This window comes from Salvelinus namaycush, chromosome 16 (genome assembly GCF_016432855.1).
Source record: "Salvelinus namaycush isolate Seneca chromosome 16, SaNama_1.0, whole genome shotgun sequence".
Taxonomy (NCBI): domain Eukaryota; kingdom Metazoa; phylum Chordata; class Actinopteri; order Salmoniformes; family Salmonidae; genus Salvelinus; species Salvelinus namaycush.
In genome coordinates, this window is record NC_052322.1 from 12354735 (window position 1) to 12378902 (window position 24168).

Sequence of the window (24168 nt, forward strand, 5' to 3'; positions counted from 1 at the left end):
ATATCCACAGTAAAACGAGTCCTATATCGACATAACCTGAAAGGCCGCTCAGCAAGGAAGAAGCAAGCCACTGCTCAAAAACCGCCATAAAAAAGCCAGACTATGGTTTGCAACTGCACATGGGGACAAAGATCGTACTTTTTGGAGAAATGTCCTCTGGTCTGATGAAACAAAAATAGAACTGTTTGGCCATAATGACCATCGTTATGTTTGGAGGAAAAAGGGGGATGCTTGCAAGCCGAAGAACACCATCCCAACCGTGAAGCACGGGGGTGGCAGCATCATGTTGTGGGGGTTTTTCTGCAGGAGGGACTGGTGCACTTCACAAAATAGATGGCATCATGAGGAAGTAAAATTATGTGGATATATTGAAGGAACATCTCAAGACATCAGACAGGAAGTTAAAGCTTGGTCGCAAATGGGTCTTCCAAATGGACAATGACCCCATGCATACTTCCAAAGTTGTGGCAAAATGGCTTAAGGACAACAAAGTCAAGGTATTGGATTGGCCATCACAAAGCCCTGACCTCAATGCTATAGAAAATCTTTGGGCAGAACTGAAAAAGCGTGTGCGAGCATGGAGGCCTACAAACCTGACCCAGTTTCACCAGCTCTGTCAGGAGGAATGGGCCAAATTTCACCCAACTTATTGTGGGAAGCTTGTGGAAGGCTACCCGAAACGTTTGACCCAAGTTAAACAATTTAAAGGCAATGCTACCAAATACTAATTGAGTATGTAAACTTCTGACCCACTGGGAATGTGATGAAAGAAATAAAAGCTGAAATAAATCTTTCTCTACTATTTTTCTGACATTTCACATTCTTAAAATAAAGTGGTGATCCAAACTGACCTAAAACAGGGAATTTTTACTAGGATTAAATGTCAGGAATTGTGAAAGACTGAGTTTAAATGTATTTGTCTAGGGTGTATGCAAACTTCCGACTTCAACTGTACATCAACAGAGCAAAATTGGTTGAAAAGACGCCATTACAGCAGGTTTCTGTTTGTAACAACATCATTTAAACCAGTTTTGCCCACTGGGTAGTTGGTGCTAATTAATATCTCTCAAACCTTTGACCTCCTCTGGAGCAGGGATTGACAACTTTGATGGGGATGGGGGGCCACAAAAAAATCATAACTCATCATGAGGGGCTGCAGTTGCTCGTGGGTCTGAGAAGCCGTTTTAAAGTTAATTTCTTGCAATTCTGCACACTTTGCCATAGGATGGAGGCAAATGTTTGCAGTTTTTAATATGATAACTGATGATCAGTGGGCCCCACCCTGGTTGGTAATTTGACCATGCGTACTACAAGTTTAGATAGCTGTCCGCTAGACTAACTTGGCAATCTAAAAAGTGTTAGCTGTCATGGGCTAATTGAATGACTGCTGATGCACAACCACATTTTTAAATTGCACCTGGTGTGTTCTATTATTCAAATTCTCAACAGCAAGTTGAGACACCGACTGAGTTTTCCAAACTTTTGACTGGTACAGTATATACAAAAGTATGCGGGGGGGCACCCTATTCAAATGACACCCTATTCTATATGGGCCCTGGTCAGAAGTTGTGCACTTTAAAGGTAATAGGGTGCCATTTGGGAGCCAAGAAATGTTTTCACTAAAGAAGAGCTCTTTGACTAGAATAGCAGGTGATTGCTCATTGTCAAAGTGCGTGTTTAAGATCAACTACATTGCAGTCTGGGCCCGTATTCACAAAGGGTTTTAAAGTAAGAGGGCTGATATACGATCATATTTCCCTTTTAGATCATTATGAATACAATTATATGAATACTCTGAGACTTTCTGTGAATACGGGTCCTGCACTCCAAATAACTACTAATCACAGTATGTGACCAAGATGAGGAATTCTGCACTTCAAACATGCCAACTGACAGTACAGTACAGTTAGAGAGAAACAGGAAACCATGGGGCTAGCCATAGGTTCCTTCCCAAATGGTGCAATAGGTTACGTCCCAAATTGCACCCTATTCCCTACATTGTGCACTACTTTTGATGGGCTCTGGTCAAAAGTAGTGCACTATGTAGGGAATAGGGGTCCATTTTGGTTGTAGGTCACACAGCCATATACTGTAGAGAAGAGGAAGAAGTGAAAGTGTTGTAGTGCCACTTAACTGGGTCCTAGTCATAGAGCTGGGCGTTATCGCCAAAAATCCATAATGCGATAACTTTCCTGAATTGATTAATGATAAAATAGAGCAATACGTTTATAACATTAATGTGCACCACAGTTTTATTTATTTATGTATTATCCTTTAAACTACCACTACTAGTTTGATGGTTGTAGCCATCAATTGCCCCATTAACAATCACTTATCAAATCAAAGTTTATTTGTCACATGCACCGAATACAACAGGTACAGTGAAATGCTTATTTACAGGCTCTAACCAATAGTGCAAAAAAGGTGTTAGGTGAACAATAGGTAAGTAAAGAAATAAAACAACAGTAAAAAGACAGGCTATATACAGTAGCGAGGCTATAAAAGTAGCGAGGCTACATACTGACACCGGTTAGTCAGGCTGATTGAGGTAGTATGTACATGTAGATATTGTTAAAGTGACTATGCATATATGATGAACAGAGAGTAGCAGTAGTGTAAAAGAGGGGTTGGTGGGTGGTGTTTGGCGGGACACAATGCAGATAGCCCGGTTAGTCAATGTGGGAGGGAGAACTGGTTGGTCGGCCCAATTGAGGTAGTATGTACATGAATGTATAGTTAAAGTGACTATGCATATATGATAAACAGAGTAGCAGCAGCGTAAAAGAGGGTTTGGGGGGGTATAGGGGGGGCACACAATGCAAATAGTCCGAGTAGCCATTTTATTACCTGTTCAGGAGTCTTATGGCTTGGGGGTAAAAACTGTTGAGAAGCCTTTTTGTTCTAAACTTGGCACTCTGGTACCGCTTGCCATGCGGTAGTAGAGAGAACAGTCTATGACTGGGGTGGCTGGGGTCTTTGACAATTTTTAGGGCCTTCCTCCGACACCGCCTGGTGTAGAGGTCCTGGATGGCAGGCAGCTTAGCCCCAGTGATGTACTGGGCCGTACGCACTACCCTCTGTAGTGCCTTGCGGTCAGAGGCCGAGCAATTGCCGTACCAGGCAGTGATGCAACCAGTCAGGATGCTCTCGATATTGCAGCTGTAGAACCGTTTGAGAAATATGAGAAAACATATTTAATTTCAAACTTCACATTTCTCTAGTATAGGCTACTTATCGTAATGAACATTATCGTCAAAATGCTTGCGATAAGTGATCCGTATGGTCAGTGTTGATCATTTTCAGTTTATCGTCCCAGCTCTACAGTATCAGATACAGTATTGGTGCTTTTCACCTCATGTTACACAATAATACCACTCTTTACTTTTTCTCTTTACTTTTTATTTTACAGGTGAATATAGGCTATAGGTGTGTTAAGATGTGACAATATTCAGCTATGTGTAACAACACAAACACAATACCGTCATTTCTGTATTGTCATCTCTTGGCTCTAGTATAGCTACACCTGTGGGCCAAAGATAAAAACAACACAGAAAGTGCTAGCCTTTCCTGTCCTCCCCAAAACAGATTTCAGAACACCCAGAACAAGATAGATTGGGGGTCAGGCAATATATTGTCTTGTTGGGGACTTGACCCTCTCTATATCCTCACTTTGCACACAGACTTTTACTGCCTTCATGTCTTGTTCTAGACTCTCCTCCATGTGTTCCAGATTTAGAACACTCAAAATAACAACAAAATAGATTGGGGATCAGTCTCACGACTGTCCTGTCTTGTTCTGTACTGTTTATCCTACTGCCATGTATTGTCTGCTCGGCATGTCTTGCATTTGCACCGCATTTCTTCTGTAGTTCTCGTTTTTGTTGCTTTAATCTGTTGAGGGGTGACGGCATTGCGCTATTAACATAACACTAGATGGACAATGATGAAACATTTTATTTGTCTCAGTCCCTCCACTGTCCTGTTGGGGACTTACTGTATGTTATTTTATTACTGAGTTAGGATAATAATTGACATGTCTGAAAGTGAATGTTCTGAGGGGTATACTACAAAGCAGAATCGAGGAGTTAGCCAGCTAACTTTGATAAGCAACAAGAAATAACTATAGCTAAACTTAGATATATATATATATATATTTTTGTTAAATCAATTAGACCATGTCCATTTCAAGCTTATCTTTCCCCCAAAAATTAAAGACTACATCCTCGATCCTGATCCTGCTTTGTAGTATACCCCTCTGGTGTTTTGGTGTTTGTATGATGCATGGACCCTACATTGACCTCGTGTCAATCTTCTTTAAAAAAATGACCTCTTTATGATGGATTTATATTCACAGATTTATCTCAAGTATTCCCTATTCCCTTTGGTTTAAGATGGAATTCAATCAAAGCTACATTAGCTGACACATTAACTGTTAATAACACAGCAATGTGGCTTTGAATGAATTGAGCCAAAGGGTCTGGTATAACATTGTGCACTCTATAGGGAATAGGGTGCTATTTGTGATGCAGCCTGTATGTTTATGGATATATTACATCATTCAATGTCCTTTATTCCTGTCTCTTCCAGCTCTGCTTCACCATGGCACAGTGGACGCAGATGAAACAGCTGATCCCCTATCTGGCCACACAGACCCTCAACGAGCTCTACTCCCCCTCCTTTCCCATGGACGTCAGGTGCTACCTGGCCAACTGGATTGAGGAGCAGAGATGGTATGACGCACACATAAAGCACACATACAGTGTGAATTTTGACAAATAAAAGTGGGAAAGTGGATACACAAATACACCCTAAACACACCTCTCTCTCTCTCTCTCTCTCTTTCTTTCTTTCTTTCTCTCTTTCTTTCTTTCTTCCCTCCCCAGGGAGGACTTTGAACCAGAGAAGGTAGACCAGGAGCCCCAGGCTCTGACCCTGCTCGATCAGATCATATCCTGCCTACAGAATCTAGCCAGGCAGAACCCCAATGTGGTGGAGAGTATGAGGCTGCAGCATATCTCCAGGAACATGGTACAGTAGATACACACACACTTATCCTCTCCACCAAACACACACACACTTGTAAAAATGGATCCCCATTCAAAATCCTATTTTCCCTAACCCCAACATTTTTTACTGAGTGTTTTCTTTTTATTGACCAGGAAATTAAAATGTGCGGACACATTCTCTTTATGTCCAACAATAAGAATTTCAGTCTTATCTTGATTTAGCTGGAGGAAGTTGTGAGCCATCCAAGTATTTACAGTCACTTTTAATGAAACTGGGTTCCACTTGATCTCCATCATAACATAATGAGCACAACAGTATTCTTTTTTCGCAAAACTGTAAGTCATTTCTCATTGCTTTCACACACAATGCAAATGCTAAGCACATTGTTGCTAAACAGTAAACACAACTCTACAAAAGACACAAAACTCAGTTGTGTAAATCATTTAAAAAAAACATTTGGTCACAGCTGATACAAATTACTCGAATGAATGTGAACCTCTTTTGCACATGAGCAAAACTTCTTCGCATAATTGTTCGATCAGCAATCAGTCCTTAATTCAGACATAAAAGAGTTCACCTCTGAGTTGCTGTTTCCAAGAACGGGCCAAGTAAGAGGCCGAGAGCAAGGACAAAGGAGAGATAGAGGGGCCCTCAGTTGATATGGAAAAAGGTCAAATTAAGCCTTTTGTTTATGGATGTTCATGCTCTTGAGTGACATTCTTTCTGCATTGGTCATCTTTGGTAACACTAATACAGCCGATGATGTGATAATATGTTTACTTGCCTTTTAAGGTCATACTGTGTCACGATCGTCATAATAAGCGGACCAAGGCGCAGCGGGATATGAGTACATCTTCTTTTAATAGAGATGACGAAACACGAAAACGAACACTTTTACAAAAAACAAAACAACAAACGACCGTGAAGCTACAAACGTTAGTGCATACACAAGCTACAAACGTTAAACATAGATAATTACCCACAAACACTTAAAGCCTATGGCTGCCTTAAATATTGCTCCCAATCAGAGACAACAATAAACAGCTGTCTCTGATTGAGAACCAAATCAGGCAACCATAGACTTTCCTAAACACCTACACTGAACACAACCCCATACATACTACAAAACCCCCTAAACAATACACACACCCTAAACTAGACAAAACACACAAACATCCCCTATGTCACACCCTGACCTAACTAAACTAATCAAGAAAATAAATATAACAAAGGCCAGGGTGTGACAGTACCCCCCCAAAGGTGCGGACTCCGGCTGCAAAACCTGACACAGAAGGGGAGGGTCCGGGTGGGCCTTCCTATGGTGGCGGCTCGGGTGCGGGACGTGGACCCCCCTCCACCATAGTCACTACCCGCTTTGGTGGCGCCTCTGGAACGGCGAGTCCCGGACTGATTAGCATCCCATAGGGCGCCACTGGACGGAGGGGCAGCTCCGGACGGAGGGGCAGCTCCGGACTGAGGGGCAGCTCCGGACTGAGGGGCAGCTCCGGACTGAGGGGCAGCTCATGACTGGCTGACTGGCTCTGGCGGATCCTGGCTGACTGGCTCTGGCGGATCCTGGCTGGCTGGCTCTGGCGGATCCTGGCTGGCTGGCTCTGGCGGATCCTGGCTGGCTGGCTCTGGCGGATCCTGGCTGGCTGGCTCTGGCGGATCCTGGCTGGCTGGCTCTGGCGGATCCTGGCTGGCTGGCTCTGGCGGATCCTGGCTGGCGGATCCTGGCTGGCTGGCTCTGGCGGATCCTGGCTGGCTGGCTCTGGCTGGTCATGGCTGGCTGGCTGGCTCTGGCTGGTCATGGCTGGCTGACGGCTCTGGCTGGTCATGGCTGGCTGACGGCTCTGGCTGGTCATGGCTGGCTGACGGCTCTGGCTGGTCATGGCTGGCTGACGGCTCTGGCTGGTCATGGCTGGCTGACGGCTCTGGCTGGTCATGGCTGGCTGACGGCTCTGGCTGGTCATGGCTGGCTGACGGCTCTTGCTGGTCATGGCTGGCGGACGGCTCTGGCTGGTCATGGCTGGCGGACGGCTCTGGCTGGTCATGGCTGGCGGACGGCTCTGGCTGATCCTGTCTGGCGGACGGCTCTGGCTGATCCTGTCTGGCGGAAGGCTCTGGCTGCTCCTGTCTGGCGGAAGGCTCTGGCTGCTCCTGTCTGGCGGAAGGCTCTGGCTGCTCCTGTCTGGCGGAAGGCTCTGGCGGCTCCTGTCTGGCGGACGGCTCTGGCGGCTCCTGTCTGGCGGACGGCTCTAGCGGCTCCTGTCTGGCGGACGGCTCTAGCGGCTCCTGTCTGGCGGACGGCTCTAGCGGCTCCTGTCTGGCGGACGGCTCTAGCGGCTCCTGTCTGGCGGACGGCTCTGAAGGCTCATGGCAGATGGGCGGCTTTGCAGGCTCAGTACAGACGGGCGGCTTTGAAGGCTCAGTACAGACGGGCGGCTTTGAAGGCTCAGTACAGACAGGCGGCTTTGAAGGCTCAGTACAGACGGGCAGTTCATGCGGCGCTTGGCAGACGGCTCTGGCTGGTCATGGCTGGCGGACGGTTCTGGCTGATCCTGTCTGGCGGACGGCTCTGGCTGCTCCTGTCTGGCGGAAGGTTCTGGCTGCTCCTGTCTGGCGGAAGGCTCTGGCTGCTCCTGTCTGGCGGAAGGCTCTAGCGGCTCCTGTCTGGCGGACGGCTCTAGCGGCTCCTGTCTGGCGGTCTGGCGGACGGCTCTAGCGGCTCCTGTCTGGCGGACGGCTCTAGCGGCTCCTGTCTGGCGGACGGCTCTAGCGGCTCCTGTCTGGCGGACGGCTCTAGCGGCTCCTGTCTGGCGGACGGCTCTAGCGGCTCCTGTCTGGCGGACGGCTCTGAAGGCTCATGGCAGACGGGCGGCTTTGCAGGCTCAGTACAGACGGGCGGCTTTGAAGGCTCAGTACAGACGGGCGGCTTTGAAGGCTCAGTACAGACGGGCAGTTCATGCGGCGCTTGGCAGACGGACAGTTCAGACGGCGTTGGGCAGACGGGCAGTTCAGGCGCCGTTGGGCAGACGGGCAGTTCAGACGGCGTTGGGCAGACGGGCAGTTCAGGCGCCGCTGGGCAGACGGGCAGTTCAGGCGCCGCTGGGCAGACGGCAGACTCTGGCCGGCTGAGACGCACTGTAGGCCTGGTGCGTGGTGCCGGAACTGGAGGTACCGGGCTGAGGACACGCACCTCAAGGCGAGTGCGGGGAGAAGGAACAGGGCATACTGGACCCTGGAGACACACTGTAGGCCTGGTGCGTGGTGCCGGAACTGGAGGTACCGGGCTGAGGACACGCACCTCAAGGCTAGTGCGGGGAGAAGGAACAGGGCATACTGGACCCTGGAGACGCACATTAGGCCTAGTGCGTGGTGCCGGAACTGGTGGTACCGGGCTGGGGACACGCACCTCAAGGCTAGTGCGGGGAGTAGCAACAGGACGCACAGGACTCTGGAGAAGCACAGGAGGCTTGGTGCGTGGTGCCGGAACTGGTGGTACCGGGCTGGAGACACGCACCATAGGGCGAGTGCGTGGAGGAGGAACAGGGCTCTGGAGACACACTGGAAGCCTGGTGCGTGGTGTTTGCACTGGTGGTACTGGGCTGGGGCGGGGAGGTGGCGCCGGAAATACCGGAGCGTGCAGGCGTACTGGCTCCCTTGAGCACTGAGCCTGCCCAACCTTACCTGGTTGTATGCTCCCCATCGCCCGACCAGTGCGGGGAGGTGGAATAACCCGCACCGGGCTATGTAGGCGAACCGGGGACACCATGCGTAAGGCTGGTGCCATGTAAGCCGGCCCGAGGAGACGCACTGGAGACCAGACGCGTTGAGCCGGCTTCATGGCACCTGGCTCAATACTCAATCTAGCCCGGCCGATACGAGGAGCTGGTATGTACCACACCGGGCTATGCACACGTACAGGAGACACCATGCGCTCTACAGCGTAACACGGTGTCTGCCCGTACTCTCGCTCTCCACGGTAAGTACAGGGAGTAGGCGCAGGTCTCCTACCTGACTTCGCCACACTCCCTTTTAGATCCCCCCCCCAAGACATTTTTTGGGCTGACTCACAGGCTTCCTACCGCGTCGTCGTGCTGCCTCCATTCGCCGGTATCCCTCCTCGCACTGCGCCAGAGAATCCCAGGCGGGCTCCGGCATTCGCCCTGGGTCGATCGCCCACCTGTCGATCTCCTCCCACGTAGTGTAGCCCAGATCCTGCTCCCATTGCCATAAATCCTGTGTAGGTGGGTCCTGTTGCTGTTTCACACGCTGCTTGGTCCTGGGTTGGTGGGTAATTCTGTCACGATCGTCATAATAAGCGGACCAAGGCGCAGCGGGATATGAGTACATCTTCTTTTAATAGAGATGACGAAACACGAAAACGAACACTTTTACAAAAAAACAAAACAACAAACGACCGTGAAGCTACAAACGTTAGTGCATACACAAGCTACAAACGTTAAACATAGATAATTACCCACAAACACTTAAAGCCTATGGCTGCCTTAAATATGGCTCCCAATCAGAGACAACAATAAACAGCTGTCTCTGATTGAGAACCAAATCAGGCAACCATAGACTTTCCTAAACACCTACACTGAACACAACCTCATACATACTACAAAACCCCCTAAACAATACACACACCCTAAACTAGACAAAACACACAAACATCCCCCATGTCACACCCTGACCTAACTAAACTAATCAAGAAAATAAATATAACAAAGGCCAGGGTGTAACATACTGTAAATATAGTACAAACAAATGGCACAGACATATTGTATAAAAGAAGGTTAACCATGTTAGGGTATATTGATAGTTGTAGTTAGTATTTATTGGGCCATTATGTAACGATTGATTGAAATGACTTTTCATTAGATAACAAGTTGTATGTTTTGACGGAGGTAGTTGATTTGGTGTCAGTTTGTGTTAATTGTTTTGAACAAGTCAATTATTTTTGGACAAAGAAAAAGCAAAACTGTAAATCAATACAGTCTAAAAATGTATCCGTGGAGCTAAAATAAATGACACATAAATGTAAAGCGGAGTATTTTCTGTGTAGCAGTGAAAATCAATGCTGTGCTTTCTGATAACGCTGCCAAGTTGTAACATTTATAAACTGAACAGTAACGGACCCAGAATCGAACCTCGAATGCAGCACTTAAATCCAAGAGTACAAGAGAGCTGTTTGGCATCTGTGTTGGCTCTATGATCATTTACCACTTTAACTGAGGCTGTCTGTGCTGTGGTGGGCACAAAAAAAGATAGGATTTTTTTTTTTTAAACAGCTAGCGCTTAAAAAATAATTTCGCTGTTTAAAAATAAATTCCTCCAGAAATGTACTTAAGAATAGAAGTTTGGAGAGTGGCCGAAAATGTATAACAGCTGAAGAATCTAGATTACTTTTCTTCAGACACATAGCAGTTTTTACTGCAGTGGGGAAAGTGACTGTGAACAGGGAGTGATTAGCAATAGCTTGCACTTCTTCAGATATGCAATTCTAAACTGTTTTCAAGAAGGTGGTGGGGATAATCCTAACCCTAACCTAGAGAGACTCCCCCTGAGGAAGTTGATGACACTATTTCAAAGCAATTTCCTGTCCTAGAGAGGAAATGCATGTTCAGGTTCCACCAGCGGACAAAGGCTATTTATACATATTCACAAATTGGGTGTGGGAATCTCTACATGGAGCTGATAAACATCAACAAATAGGGCACTGACAGCTGTCAGTGTAGCTAGCTAGCATGCTAACCTTATCTAGCTAGCTAGCTAACTATCTTGCTAACCTAATCTAGCTCATGGTTTTGTACAAAGTGGGCATTTCGGATTTGTCACTTCAAGCCCTAATACACTGAGTGTACAAAACATTAGGAACACCTTCCTAATATTTGCCCTCAGAACAGCCTCAATTCGTCAGGGCATGGACTCTACAAGGTGTCGAAAGCGTTCCACAGGGATGCTGGCCCATGTTGACGCCAATGCTTCCCACAGTTGTGTCAAAATATCTCGATGTCCTACGGGTGGTGATCCATTCTTGACACACACGGGAAACTGTCTCAAGGCTTAAAAATCATTTTTTAACCTGTCTCCTCCCCTTCATCTACATTTATTAAAGTGGATTTAACAAGTGACATCAATAAGGGATCATAGTTTTCACCTGGATATACCTGGTCAGTCTATGTCATGGAAAGAGCAGGTGTTCCTAATGTTTTGTACACAGTGTATATCATACTTTGACTAAAACGATGACTTAAATTGTTGGCAACATCATGGGTAATCTTCGGCCATCGTCTTTCAGCTCTAAATAGTGGATTTCTACTGGTGTGGGCATTTGACCCTAAACCTTAAACCTAAAATAGCAGTTTTGCTTTTCAGTATTGTTCTTGTTTTCTTATTTTGTCAGGACATTCTGGTCAAGTCCACACACACGCATACGCACACACACACACACACACATACACACTAATGATACTGAAGTGGCCCACTCAGGGCCTTATACATGGCCTTCTCACCATTGTTTACTGTAAAGAGAAAAACTGAAAATACAGGTTTGAAAGCATACAGTTCAGTAGCCTAGGTGCCAGTCTGTTTCTACTCTCTTGCCAAGTCCTTATGGAATTGTCACACATGGAGTTAGCAAGATAGCACAAACAGATCTAGGACCAGTCTAACAGTTCTCAGTACTCAGAGGGAACATGTTGTCCTCAGTAATATTGTCATCTTATATTGAATCAACTGACCTGACTATGTGGATATGGTCTGGTGGTTGATGGGAACTCTGCCTGTCTTCCAGAATATGTTCCGCTCCCAACCCTTCCAGCTGGTACTCACAGTCAGGGATGTCCTGAGGAAGGAGAGAGAGCTGCTCAGTCAGGCGGTAAGTGTAACAGAGCCTTTAGCTCAGCGCGCCAACACAGTCTTGGGGCACATAGGAGGGCCACAGAAACCACAAAAGTTCACTTCCAAGACAAAATATGTTTTGGATTGTTAATATGACAAGAAAGCTCCGTGTAAAACATTTGACTTTTTTACATTTGACTTTTAAAACATTTGAATGTTTAATATGTGGGCATAATAGGTAATACCAGTCCGCCCCCCTCCATAGTTTACCCAAATCCCCTCACTCCACTTCCCCCTGGCCCCAACCCAGCCCAGAACCCCATGGGCTCTGCCCCCACCACCAGACACACCTCTAATACGTTGTCTTCCCCCTCCACAGTCTACCCAGATCCCGGCCCTAGCCTTCTTCTCTCAACCCCCAGCCCAGGATTCCATGGCTGCAGCCCCCCCCACCAGGGACGTGGACCTGCTTGTGCTCAAGGTGCTTGAGATCCAGGACTGCAGACAGCAGATCCACCAGCTGCAGGAGGAGCTCAACTGGGAGAGGCAGAACTATGAGTCCATGCAGGGTGAGAAATACCAAAGACACATATTACTAAGACGGGGAATAGTTAGCATTTCCCCATAGCAAAACATGTCACACTTAGCCGCAATGCTAATTCGAGCTGAGCATTTGCATAGCAAATAGCTATGGGTGAGGCAGAACTATGAATCCATTCCGGGGCATGAGATGGCTGGGGATAAAGAGATTCTCTGGTACTTTTGTATACTTTTTAGCCAGTAGTTCTGAAAGTAGCGCTCACGAGCCAAAAGTGGCCCCATTTAGACGTTTTTAATCAAAAATCGACTTACAGTCAAGGGTGCATACATTATGTGCACCACGTCATTGTGCATCTTGCTAGCTGTCACTTAAATAGCGAGGTTCTGAATCTCATTGGCTGGAACTCGAATTGCTAGTGGGCTGGTCCATGTGGGAGGAAATGTAGGGAAAATGGTGCCGCACAGCTTCTAGTAAACACTCGCTTTTAAACTAGGGATTTTGTGGCTAATTGAGGTAAAACAGTAATTCAGCTCGTAGATTATGCATGTATGAACTACACACTGACACATTCAGCCCAAGTTGAAAAAATAGTTGTCGCTAAATTTCCGGAGCATGTCTTTAAGTAATATTTCCCCCTTAGTCATGCATGGACTTTTATGGGATGTGACGTAAAATGTGACTTTAGTGGACGTTAGGATTCGTCCCTATATGCCACTCAGCAGACACTTTTATCCAAAAAGACTGTATATTGAGTACATACATTTTTTGTCAATTTACCAGTTGAGCCAGTTGGAACCTATACAAATCTGGATGGAAGCTACAGAATTTAACACAACATACTTCTTTGATCTGGGTTTAATGTTCTGACAAATTGGCCCCCATATGGCACCCTATTCCTTATAATATGCACTACTTTTGACCAGGACCCATAGCTGCCATTTGGGACACAACCTAAATATACTGTATGGATTATTACTCATGCTCAGACTAGTTTGTCAACTACAATACATGTATGTGGACAACCCTTCAAATTAGTGGATTTGGCTATTTCAGTAAAATCGAGCACACAGCCATGAAATCTCCATAGACAAACATTGGCAGTAGAATGGCCCGTATTGAAGAGCTCAGTAACTTTCAACATTGCACCGTCATAGGATGCCACCTTTCCAACGAGATAGTTTGTCAAATTTCTGCCCTGCTACAGCTTCCCCGATCAGCTGTAAGTGCTGTTATTGTGAAGTGAAAACATCTAGGAGCAACAACGGCTCAGCTGCAAAGTGGTAGGCCACACAAGCTCACAGAACGGGACCAGCGAGTGCTGAAGCGTGTAGCTCGTAAAAATCGTCTGTCCTCGGTTGCAACGCTCACTACCGAGTTCCAAATTGCCTCTGGAAGCAACGTCAGCACAATAACTATTTGTCTGGAGCTTCATGAAATGGGTTTCTATGGCTGAGCAGCCGCACACAAGCGTAAGATCACCATGCGCAATGCCAAGCATCGGCTGGAGTGGTGTAAAGCTTGCCGCCATTGGAGCAGTGGAAACGCGTTCTCTGGAGTGATGAATCACGCTTCACCATTTGGCAGTCCGACGGACGAATCTGGGTACCTGCCCGAATGCATAGCGCCAACTGTACAGTTTGGTGGTTGGAGGAGGAATAATGGCCTGGGGCTGATTTTCGTGGTTCGAGCTAGGCCTCTTAGTTCCAGTTAAAGGAAATCTTAACGCTACAGCATACAATGACATTCTAGACTATTCTACGCTTCCAACTTTGTGGAAACAGTTTAAGGAAGGCCATTTCCTGTTTCAGCATGACAATGCCCTCGTGCACAAAGAAATGTGCATACAGAAATGGTTTGTCAAGATCGGTGTGGAAAAACTTGACTGGCCTACACAGAACCCTGACCTCAACCCCATCGAACAACTTTGGGATGAATTGGAACGCCAACTGCAAGCCAGGCCTAATTGCCCAACATCAGTGCCCAACCTCACTAATGCTCTTGTGGCTGAATGCAAGCAAGTCCCCGCAGCAATGTTCCAACAATTTGTGGAAAGCCTTCCCAGAAGGGTGGAAGGCTGTTATAGCAGCAAAGTGACAACCAACTCCATATTAATGCCCATGATTTTGGAATGAGATTATTGCCCAGCAGGTGTTTACATACTTTTGGTCATGTAGTGTATGTGGTTCATAGTTATTCTGAGGAATTTAGTTGTACCCCCAAGGTCAACTCTTATTCCAGATTCCTCACTGTTGTTAGTTTGAGAACCTGGCCAACCACATTCTATTCAAATTCAATGGTAGAAGCAGCTTGATGTAGCAGAGTTTGTAATCCCTATGGTGTCAAGATTAAGTCAATTCATATGAAACGGGTCTTCCACAATGGAAATCATGGCTTTCACAGCCAAACATGGTTCAATCAATCACATGTATTTATAAAGCCCTTTTTACATCAGCAGATGGTTATACAGAACCCAGCATAAAACCCCAATGAGCAAGCAATGCAGATGTAGAAGCATGTTGGCTAAGAAACTCCCTAGAAAGGCAGGAAACTAGGAACTAGGAACCTCTAGAGCGGCTATTCCCAAACTATTCCCAATGCCGTTGGGGGTACGCCAAATAAAAATGTAATACACATTTTCAAACAGTCCATTTAGCTTTTCCAACGGGGCTATACATTTGGGTGATGTTTTTTTCTCACTGCCAAAAATCAAATTAAGCCATCTAGTGTTCAGCGAAATAACAACACAATGTCAAATACAGGTAATAATTAACATCCAATCACATTAACCTTTACTCTCTCGCAGGAAACCTTCACTCTTGCGCAAACATTTTGAAACGAAACATGTCAATTTGAAAAATAAGCCACTGGAGTTTTTGGAGCGAGAATTAAGACGACATTCGAGTAGTAAGACATGTATAAACTGCAACAGATACCATTAATAAGAAGGGGCTCGAAGCGTCTTATATGGTGAGCTACCGAGTGGCTAGGACAGGCAAGCCCCATACTATTGCGGAGGACTTAAATATTCCTGCTGCCGCGGATATGGCTGGGACAATGCCGGGGGAAAAGGCCAAAACTATCCAGACAATGCCTTCATCAAACAACACTGTTTCACAACGCATCAGTGACAAGGCAGGAGATGTTTTGAAACAATTACGCATACAAGCCAGTGAATTCTATCCGTTACAGCTGGATGAGTCAACAGACGTGGTGGGCCTGGCACAGCTCCTGGTAGATGTCCGTTGCGTTTATGGGGGGTCAATTAAGGAAGACATCCTCTTCTGCAAACCACTGGAAACCAGGACAACAGGAGAGGATATTTTTAAAGTACTGGACAGCTTTGTGACATCAAATGGACTTTGGTGGTCAAGATTTGTTGGTATCTGTACTGATGGCGCAAAACTCTTGTGTATTTTCTGCATTATGCAATGATATGGGCAGCAACCATGCAACGCTTTTACAACATAATTCCGCTGCTTATCAAGGGGCAAAGTATTGACACGTTTTTTTTTATTGAGAGATGAGTTTAAAGTTTTCTTTACCGACCATCATTTTCACTTGTCTGACCGCTTGCATGATGATGAGTTTTTCACACGACTGGCCTATCTGGGTGATGTTTTTTCTCACCTGAATGATCTGAATCTAGGATTACAGGGACTCTCCACAACTATATTCAACTATATTCATCGTGCTGTTAAGACACTGATACCCTTTGCAACCACAGTGGATTCTTGGCCCTCACTAGCATGAAAACTAAATACAGGCACAGATTGTGTGTGGAAAATGATTTAAGACTGAGACTCTCCAATACAACATTGCAGAGTTATGTGCATCCTTTCAAGCACACCCTTCTCATTAACCTGTGGTAAGTTATTCACAATTTTTGATGAACAAATAAGGTTTTATATGTAAGATGGCTAAATGAAGAGCTTTTTGTCACTTCCCACGAGCCGGGTTGTGGCAAAAACTCACACTCATTCTTATGTTTAATAAATGTATTGTTTAGTGTGTGTGGCTGGCTTACAATGATGGCAAAAAACAACATTTGAGAGTGAGCTGACCCTGGTGCTAGAGGGGGTACGCACCTGGAGGTTGAATGTTTGAAAGGGTACGGGACTATAAAAAGTTTGGGAACCACTGATGTAGAGGAACCAGGCTCTGAGGGGTGGCCAGTCAGTCCCCTTCTGGCTGTGCCAGTGTAGATTATAAGAGTACATGGCCATTAAGGCCAGATCGTTCTTCAAGATGTTCAAACATTCATAGATGACCAGCAGGGTCAAATAACAGTGGTTATAGTGGGTGCAACAGGTCAGCACCTCAGGAGTAAATGTCAGTTGGCTTTTCATAGCCAGAGAGAGGGAAAGACAGAGCTTTTGACTAGCTTTTGAATATCTCCCAGGATACATAGAGTACATTGTTGCCTGATGACTTTAGCAGACATAAAATATAGGAAGGAACTCCCTGTTGCTGAGAGACTGGGAACAGAGAGCTGGGCCAGTATTCATTAAGTATCTCAGAGTAGGAGTGCTGATCTTGGATCAGGTCCCTCACTGTCCATGGGATCTTATTCTAAAAAGCACTCCTGTTCTGAAACACTTTGTGAATATGGGCCCTGAGCTCATGGCGGACTTAGGCTGTGTTTACACAGACAGCCCAATTGTGATCTTTTGCCAATAATTGGCCTTTGACCAATCAGATCAGATCTTTTACCAATAATTGAGTAGAAGATCAAAATTGGGATGCCTGTGTAAACACAGCCATTTTATTCTGTGTCTAGTTGAAATGAGGCCCAGTGTGCATTATTTTCCTCCAAGGCCCTGCGACAGACTAGCATCCTGTTTAGGGGGTGTACTAGTACCAATGACTGTATATATGATTGGACAAAGCCATTGATCAAATGACACCATTAATTCCATTAATTCCTCAATAGCGCATTTAAGCCAAATTAAGTCGGTTAAGATGGCGTCTCATGGAGACATAACATGCACAGTTGAGCTTCTCCAGGAAGTGAAGTTGCAGGCTAGCTCAGTGCTGCCCCCTCTCATTGAGTAACTCAATTTGAAGGCCGACCGGGTTACTGCAGGCTGCAATAAGCAACTAAATTATCCTTATAACTTCTTCTGTGCACAATTTTAAAATAATCGGTTCAAGGACATACATCTGGTGTGTTAGAAGCAATTATTGGTACCATGATTGTCTTCAATTTTTATTTCTTTTTTACACTAAGATTAACCATGAAGATAGTAATTTTTCCATTCACAATAATGGGGATCCTGTTTTCTGCTAACAATGCTTGCAGTACCGCAGTCGTCCTTGAACTTCCTTGGCTTCAGTGAGAGGGGGCAGTCGCCTCCCCTGACTTGTGCCTCACGCTATAGGAACAGGAGATATGCTCCTGACTTATGGGCCATTCTGTCTCGGACAAGGCTACTTTGACTGCGTTTACACAGCATGGCAAATTCTGTTCACTAATTGGTCTTTTGACCAATCAGATCAGCTCTGGAAAAGAACTGATGTGAAAATATCTGATGTGGTTGGTCAAAAGACCAATTAGTGGAAAAAATATCCACATTTGGCTGCATGTGTAAACGGCCCAATAAAATAAATAAATGTTACATTTAATTGGGTGACAGGCACTCTCCAGCAGACCCAGACCAATGGGATGGACCCCAGCATGTCAGAAGTCACCAAACTCCAGACTAACATCAAACAGCATGAGTACAATGGCCAAGTCATAGCCAAGGTAAGCTATTACGTAACACACACAATTGTTGTTCTCACGTGTGAGCCTGCTATTGTTACATCTGTCATGAGAGACTATACCTGAAGTTGTCTAAAACATTTTGCTACAGTGTGCCCTTCTGAACATGACCCTGCTACACCTATACTCTAAGTGGATCTCTATGGCCGGAGGGCCATCTAAACTAGTTTTGTTTGTCTCTCCCTGTATGAACTGTTTGTCTCCCTGAGGTCGGAGTTTCCCAGTACTGTAATCTGTGTTTGCCTTTCTCTGCATAACTCTCTCTCTATAAGCTAAACTATGTGTGCGTATGTGTGTTCGTGTGTGTGCATGTGTCTGTTTGCAGAAGCGTGTCCAGCTGCTCCAGGAGGCAGTGTCTAGTCTGGAGAAGTGTCAGTCTCGTCTGATCAGCAGGATCAAAGCCTGGAGGTGGGAACAGCATCAAGCTACTATTGGACACCCCTTCGATGACAACCTCAGCCCTCTGCAGACGTGGTGAGGCCTGCGCGCGTGTGTGTGCAGTGGTGGAAAACATATTCATTTGTCATACTTGAGTAAAAGCAAATGCTATACATAAAATTCCTTATATTAAGCAAACCAGATGGCACTATTTTCTTGTTATTTAAATTTACACACAGACAGACGCCAACACTCAGACATCATTTATTTAACTAGGCAAGTCAGTTAAGAACAAATTCTTATTTACAATGACAGCCTACCAGAAGGCAAATGGCCTCCTACAGGGATGGAGGCTGGGATTTAAATAAAATATATATAGGACAAAACACACATCACGACAAGAGAGACAACACTACATAAAGAGAGACCTAAGACGACAACATAGCATGGCAGCAACACATGAAAACACAGCATGGTTTCAACACAACATGACAACAGCATGGTAGCAACATGGCAGCAGCACAACATGGTAGCAGCACAAAACATGGTACAAACATTATTGGGCACAGACAACAGCACAGGGCAAGAAGATAGAGACAACAATACATCACGCAAAGCAGCCCCAACTGTCAGTAAGAGTGTCCATGATTGAGTCTTTGAATGAAGAGATGGAGACAAAACCGTCCAGTTTGAGTGTTTTTTGCAGCTCGTTCCAGTCGCTAGCTGCAGCGAACTGAAAAGTGGTGCGACTCAGGGATGTGTGTGCTTTTAGAACCTTTAACAGAATGTGACTGGCAGAACGGGTGTTGTATGTGGAGGATGGGGGCTGCAGTAGGTATCTCAGATAGGGAGGAGTAAGGCCTAAGAGGGTTTTATAAATAAGCATCAACCAGTGGGTCTTGCAACGGGTATACAGAGATGACCAGTTTACAGAGGAGTATAGAGTGCAGTGATGTGTCCTATAAGGAGCATTGGTGGCAAATCTGATGGCCGAATGGTAAAGAACATCTAGCTGCTTGAGAGAACCCTTACCTGCCAATCTATAAATTAAGTCTCCGTAATCTAGTATGGGTAGGATGGTCATCTGAATCAGGGTTAGTTTAGCAGCTGTGATGAAAGAGGAGCAATTACGATAGAGGAAACCAAGTCTAGATTTAACCTTAGCCTGCAGCTTTGATATGTGCTGAGAGAAGGGCAGTGTACCATCTAGCCATACTTCCAAGTACTTGTATGAGGTGACTACCTCAAGCTCTAAACTCTCAGAGGTAGTAATCACACCGGTGGGGAGAGGGACATTCTTCTTACCAAACTGCATGACCTTTGTTTTGTTAATCAAGACAAGATTAAGGGCAGAGAAAGCTTGTTGGACACTAAGAACACTTTGTTGTAGAGCGTTTAACACAAAATCCGGAGAGGGGCCAGCTGAGTATAAGACGTTGTGTTTTTTGCATATAAATGGATGAGAGCTTCCTACTGCTTGAGCTACGTTGTTGATGTAAATTGAGAAGAGCGTGGGGCCTATGATCGAGCCTTGGGGTACCCCCTTGGTGAGAGGCAGTGGCTGAGACAGCATTGTCTGACTTTATACACTGCACTCTTTGAGAGAGGTAGTTTGAAAACCAGGCCAAAGACCCGTCAGAGACACCAATACTCCTTAGCCGGCCCACAAGAATGGAATGGTCTACTGTATCAAAAGCTTTGGCAAAGTCAATAAAAATAGCAGCACAACATTGCTTAGAATCAAGGGCAATGGTGACATCATTTAGGACCTTTAAGGTTGCAGTGACACATCCATAACCTGAGCGGAAACCAGATTGCATACCGAGAGAATACTATAGACATCAAGAAAGCCAGTTAGTTGATTATTGACAAGTTTTTCCAACACTTTTGATTAACAGGGCAAAATGGAAGTTGGCCTAAAACAGTTAGAATCAGCTTGAGTTCCCCCTTTAAATAAAGGATGCACTGTGGCTACTTTCCAAGCAATGTGAACCTCCCCAGAGAGGAGAGACAGGTTAAAAATAGGCTTGGCGATGATAGGGGCAGCAACCTTAAATAACAAAGGGTCTAAACCATCTGAACCAAATGTTTTTTGGGGGTCAAGTTTAAGGAGCTCCTTTAGCACCTCGGACTCAGTGATCGCCTGCAGGGAAAAACTTTGTAGCGGGGCAGGGGAAAAAGAGGGAGGAGCATCAGGGATAGTCACATTAGAAGGGGTGGGAGATGTGGAAATCTTGGACATCCAACAGACGTCCAACCTCTGACTTAATGAACTGGTGATTAGAGCTCAGCCATGTGCTCCTTGTCAGTAACAACCATATCATCAACATTAAGGGACATGGGCAGCTGTGATGAGGAGGGTTGGGTATATTCTCCAGGTCTTTAACCATTTTCCAGAACTTCTTGGGTTAAACCCACAGAGAGAACTGCTCCTTAAAGTAACTAACTTTGCATTGGCTTCTTCTGTGGTGTCCTCCCATGAACACCATTCTTGTTTAGTGTTTTATGTATCGTAGACTCGTCAACAGAGATGTTAGCATGTTCCAGAGATTTCTGTAAGTCTTTAGTTGACACTCCAGGATCCTTCTTAACCTCATTGAGCATTCTGCACTGTGCTCTTGCAGTCATCTTTGCAGGATGGCCACTTCTAGTGAGAGTAGCAACAGTGCTGAACATTCTCCATTTATAGACAATTTATCTTACCATGGACTGATGAACATCAAGGCTTTTAGAGATACTTTTGTAACCCTTTCCAGCTTTATGCAAGTCAACTTGCAAATTCTTAATCTTAGCTCTTCTGAGATCTCGATTGTTCGAGGTATGATTCACATCAGGCTCTTCTTCTTGTGAATAGCTAACTCAAATTTTGCGAATGTTTTTTATAGGGCAGGGTAACTTTAACCAACATCTCCAATCTCGTCTCATTGATTGGACTCCCGGTTAGCTGACACTTGACTCCAATTAGCTTTTGGAGAAGTCATTATCCAAGGGGTTCACATACTTCTTCCAACCTACACTGTGAATGTTTAAATTATTTATTCAATATAGACAAGAAAAATACAATAATTTGTGTGTTATTAGTTTAAGCACACTGTGTTTGCCTATTGTTGTGACTTAGATGAAGATCAGATCACATTTTATGACCAATTTATGCAGAAATCCAGGTAATTCCAAAGGGTCCACATACTTTTTCTTGCCACTGTATGCATAACAACAGCATCCCTTCATATACATAGAGCTTTACTCACATAGGCTACCCGTAAACAGTCAACCATACCACAAAGATGTTCAGATACCTGAGGAGCCATGCTACCCTGTCCATACGCACGGACAAGCAGACACATGCCCAGCCGCCGAGACACATGTCCCCGCCCCCCCCCACCTCCATGCGCACGCGTATCCGACTGCATTCATCCATATAAAACAACTTCTCTAGGCAAATGACTATTAAACAGCTAAAGCCTATGGGTAAACACATATACAAATGAAGACTCAAGTTTCAGATTGTCGTGTTTGAATATGAGAGCCTTTTTATGCAAACTGCCTGTAAAGGTTAATCCTCTGTGAATGACTGGTTTGTCTAATCAATTATGACACACATCAACATTTGTATATGTTTGCAGATGCACGATTTGAAGTGTAACATTGCTTTGTGACCTTCTGTCATTTCTCCCCCCCTCTCTCCTACCTCCATTCCCCCCCTCTCTCACTATCCCTCCCTCCCCCCTCTGTCTCAGTTCAATTCAAAGGCTTTAATGACATGGGAAACATATGTTAACATTGTCAAAGCAAAGTAGCTAATAAATCTAAGTGAATTTAACATAAAAAATGATCAGTAAACATTACACTCACCCATAAGAATAAAGACATTTCAAATGTCATATTATGTCTATAAACAGTGTTGTAACGATGTGCAAATAATGAAGTACAAAAGGGAAATAATAAGTACAAAAGGGAAAATAAATAAACATAAATATGGGTTATATTTACAATGGTGTTTGTTCTTCACTTTTTTCCCCTTTCTTGTGGCAACAGGTTACACATATTGCTGCTGTTATGGCACACTGGTATTTCACCCAGTAGATATGAGAGTTTATCAAAATTGGGTTTGTTTTTGAATTCTTTGAGGATCTGTGTAATCTGGGGGAAATATGTGTCATACATTTGGCAGGAGGATAGGAAGTGCAGCTCAGATTTCACCTAATTTTATGGGCAGTGTGCACATAGCCTGTCTTCTCTTGAGAGCCAGGTCTGCCTACGGCAGCCTTTCTCAATAGCAAGGCTATGCTCACTGAGTCGGTACATAGTCAAAGCTCTCCTTAAGTTTGGGTCAGTTATAGTGGTCAAATATTCTGCCACTGTGTACTCTCTGTTTAGGGCCAAATAGCATTCTAGTTTGCTCAATGTTTTGTTAGTTCTTTCCAATGTGTCAAGTAATTATCTTTTTGTTTTCTCATGATTTGGTTGGGTCTAATTGTGTTGCTGTCCTGGGGCTCTGTGGGGTCTGTTTGTGTTTGTGAACAGAGCCCCAGGACCAGCTTGCTTAGGGGACGCTTCTCCAGGTTCATCTCTCTGGCTCTTTGATGGCTTTGTTATGGAAGATTTGTGAATTGCTTCCTTTTAGGTGGTTATAGAATTTAACGGCTCTTCTGGTTTTTGATAATTAGTGGGTATTGGCCTAATTCTGCTCTGCATGCATTATTTGGTGTTTTACATCTCTCTTTCTCTCTCTCTCCCTCCCCCTTCTCTCTGATGAATTTAACACCCTATCTCTTCCTCTTCGAGGTGTGAACAACTCCTGGGGGTGAACGGGAAGTTGAGACAGGAAGTGATGCTGGCCGGGGAGCCAATCCCAGAGCTGCAAGAGAGACTGGGACGTCTGCTGCAAACTCTAATCCAGAGGTCGGTTGTGTTGCCTATAATAGTGTGCTACTTATGAAAAGGGCAAATAAGACTGGTTTAAATACTAGTGCACTATATGGAATGCTGTTAGTTCTATGTTCACTTGCATAGTCCCCTAGTAAATCCCCTGTCCTCTATGCTTTGTATGTTGTATTGTCCTGTAATCTTGGTTAACCCAGAACTAAAATTGTGGTACCATTTATGTTTACGTAATCTGTCCATGAGAAAGTATATGTCCTGTATGGAGTTTTAAAGACGCAAATCAAATTTCTGTGGAAACAGACAGTAAAAACTAATCTTAGTCCCTCATCCCTCATTGACTGTGCTTTCAACCCAAACTGTAGGATTATTAAAACACCGTTTTGTGTTTTCTTGATATGTTTGATAGTGATCTAATTCGTTAATGTCGTGGTATTATGTATTAGAAAACTAATTTGCCTTCACTGAAATGTCTTCAGTTTGAAAACCAAACAAACCGTTTTTGTAGGCCCTGCTGGAACCCACTTGACTTAACGTTGTCCCTCCCTTTATGACCTGCCAGTCAGCCAGCCCACTGGACACAGATGTCAGTTCAACATCTACTTTTGATTTACATTTGATTGAGTTGTCAACTAACATGAATTCAACGTGCAATCAACAAATATATTAAAGTTGGATCTTCTTTTTTTTTACAGTAAATTCCTTTTACATTGATGACTTTTTGTAAATTCACTCAGTTTTCCATGTTTAT

General features: G+C 44.8%; 1 protein-coding gene across 2 annotated transcripts in view; it reads left to right on the forward strand.

Annotated features, from left to right (window-relative positions):
- Window positions 1-24168, forward strand: part of stat6 (signal transducer and activator of transcription 6, interleukin-4 induced) — a 65827-nt gene that overhangs the window by 15665 nt on the left and 25994 nt on the right. For both annotated transcript variants that reach the window (XM_039010457.1, XM_039010458.1), the window contains 7 exons: window positions 4588-4730; window positions 4884-5028; window positions 11810-11893; window positions 12236-12425; window positions 18031-18140; window positions 18484-18632; window positions 23322-23438. In XM_039010457.1, coding sequence (XP_038866385.1) covers window positions 4600-4730; window positions 4884-5028; window positions 11810-11893; window positions 12236-12425; window positions 18031-18140; window positions 18484-18632; window positions 23322-23438 — 926 coding nt within the window. In that variant the 5' untranslated portion in view covers window positions 4588-4599. The remainder of the gene's footprint in view (window positions 1-4587; window positions 4731-4883; window positions 5029-11809; window positions 11894-12235; window positions 12426-18030; window positions 18141-18483; window positions 18633-23321; window positions 23439-24168) is intronic.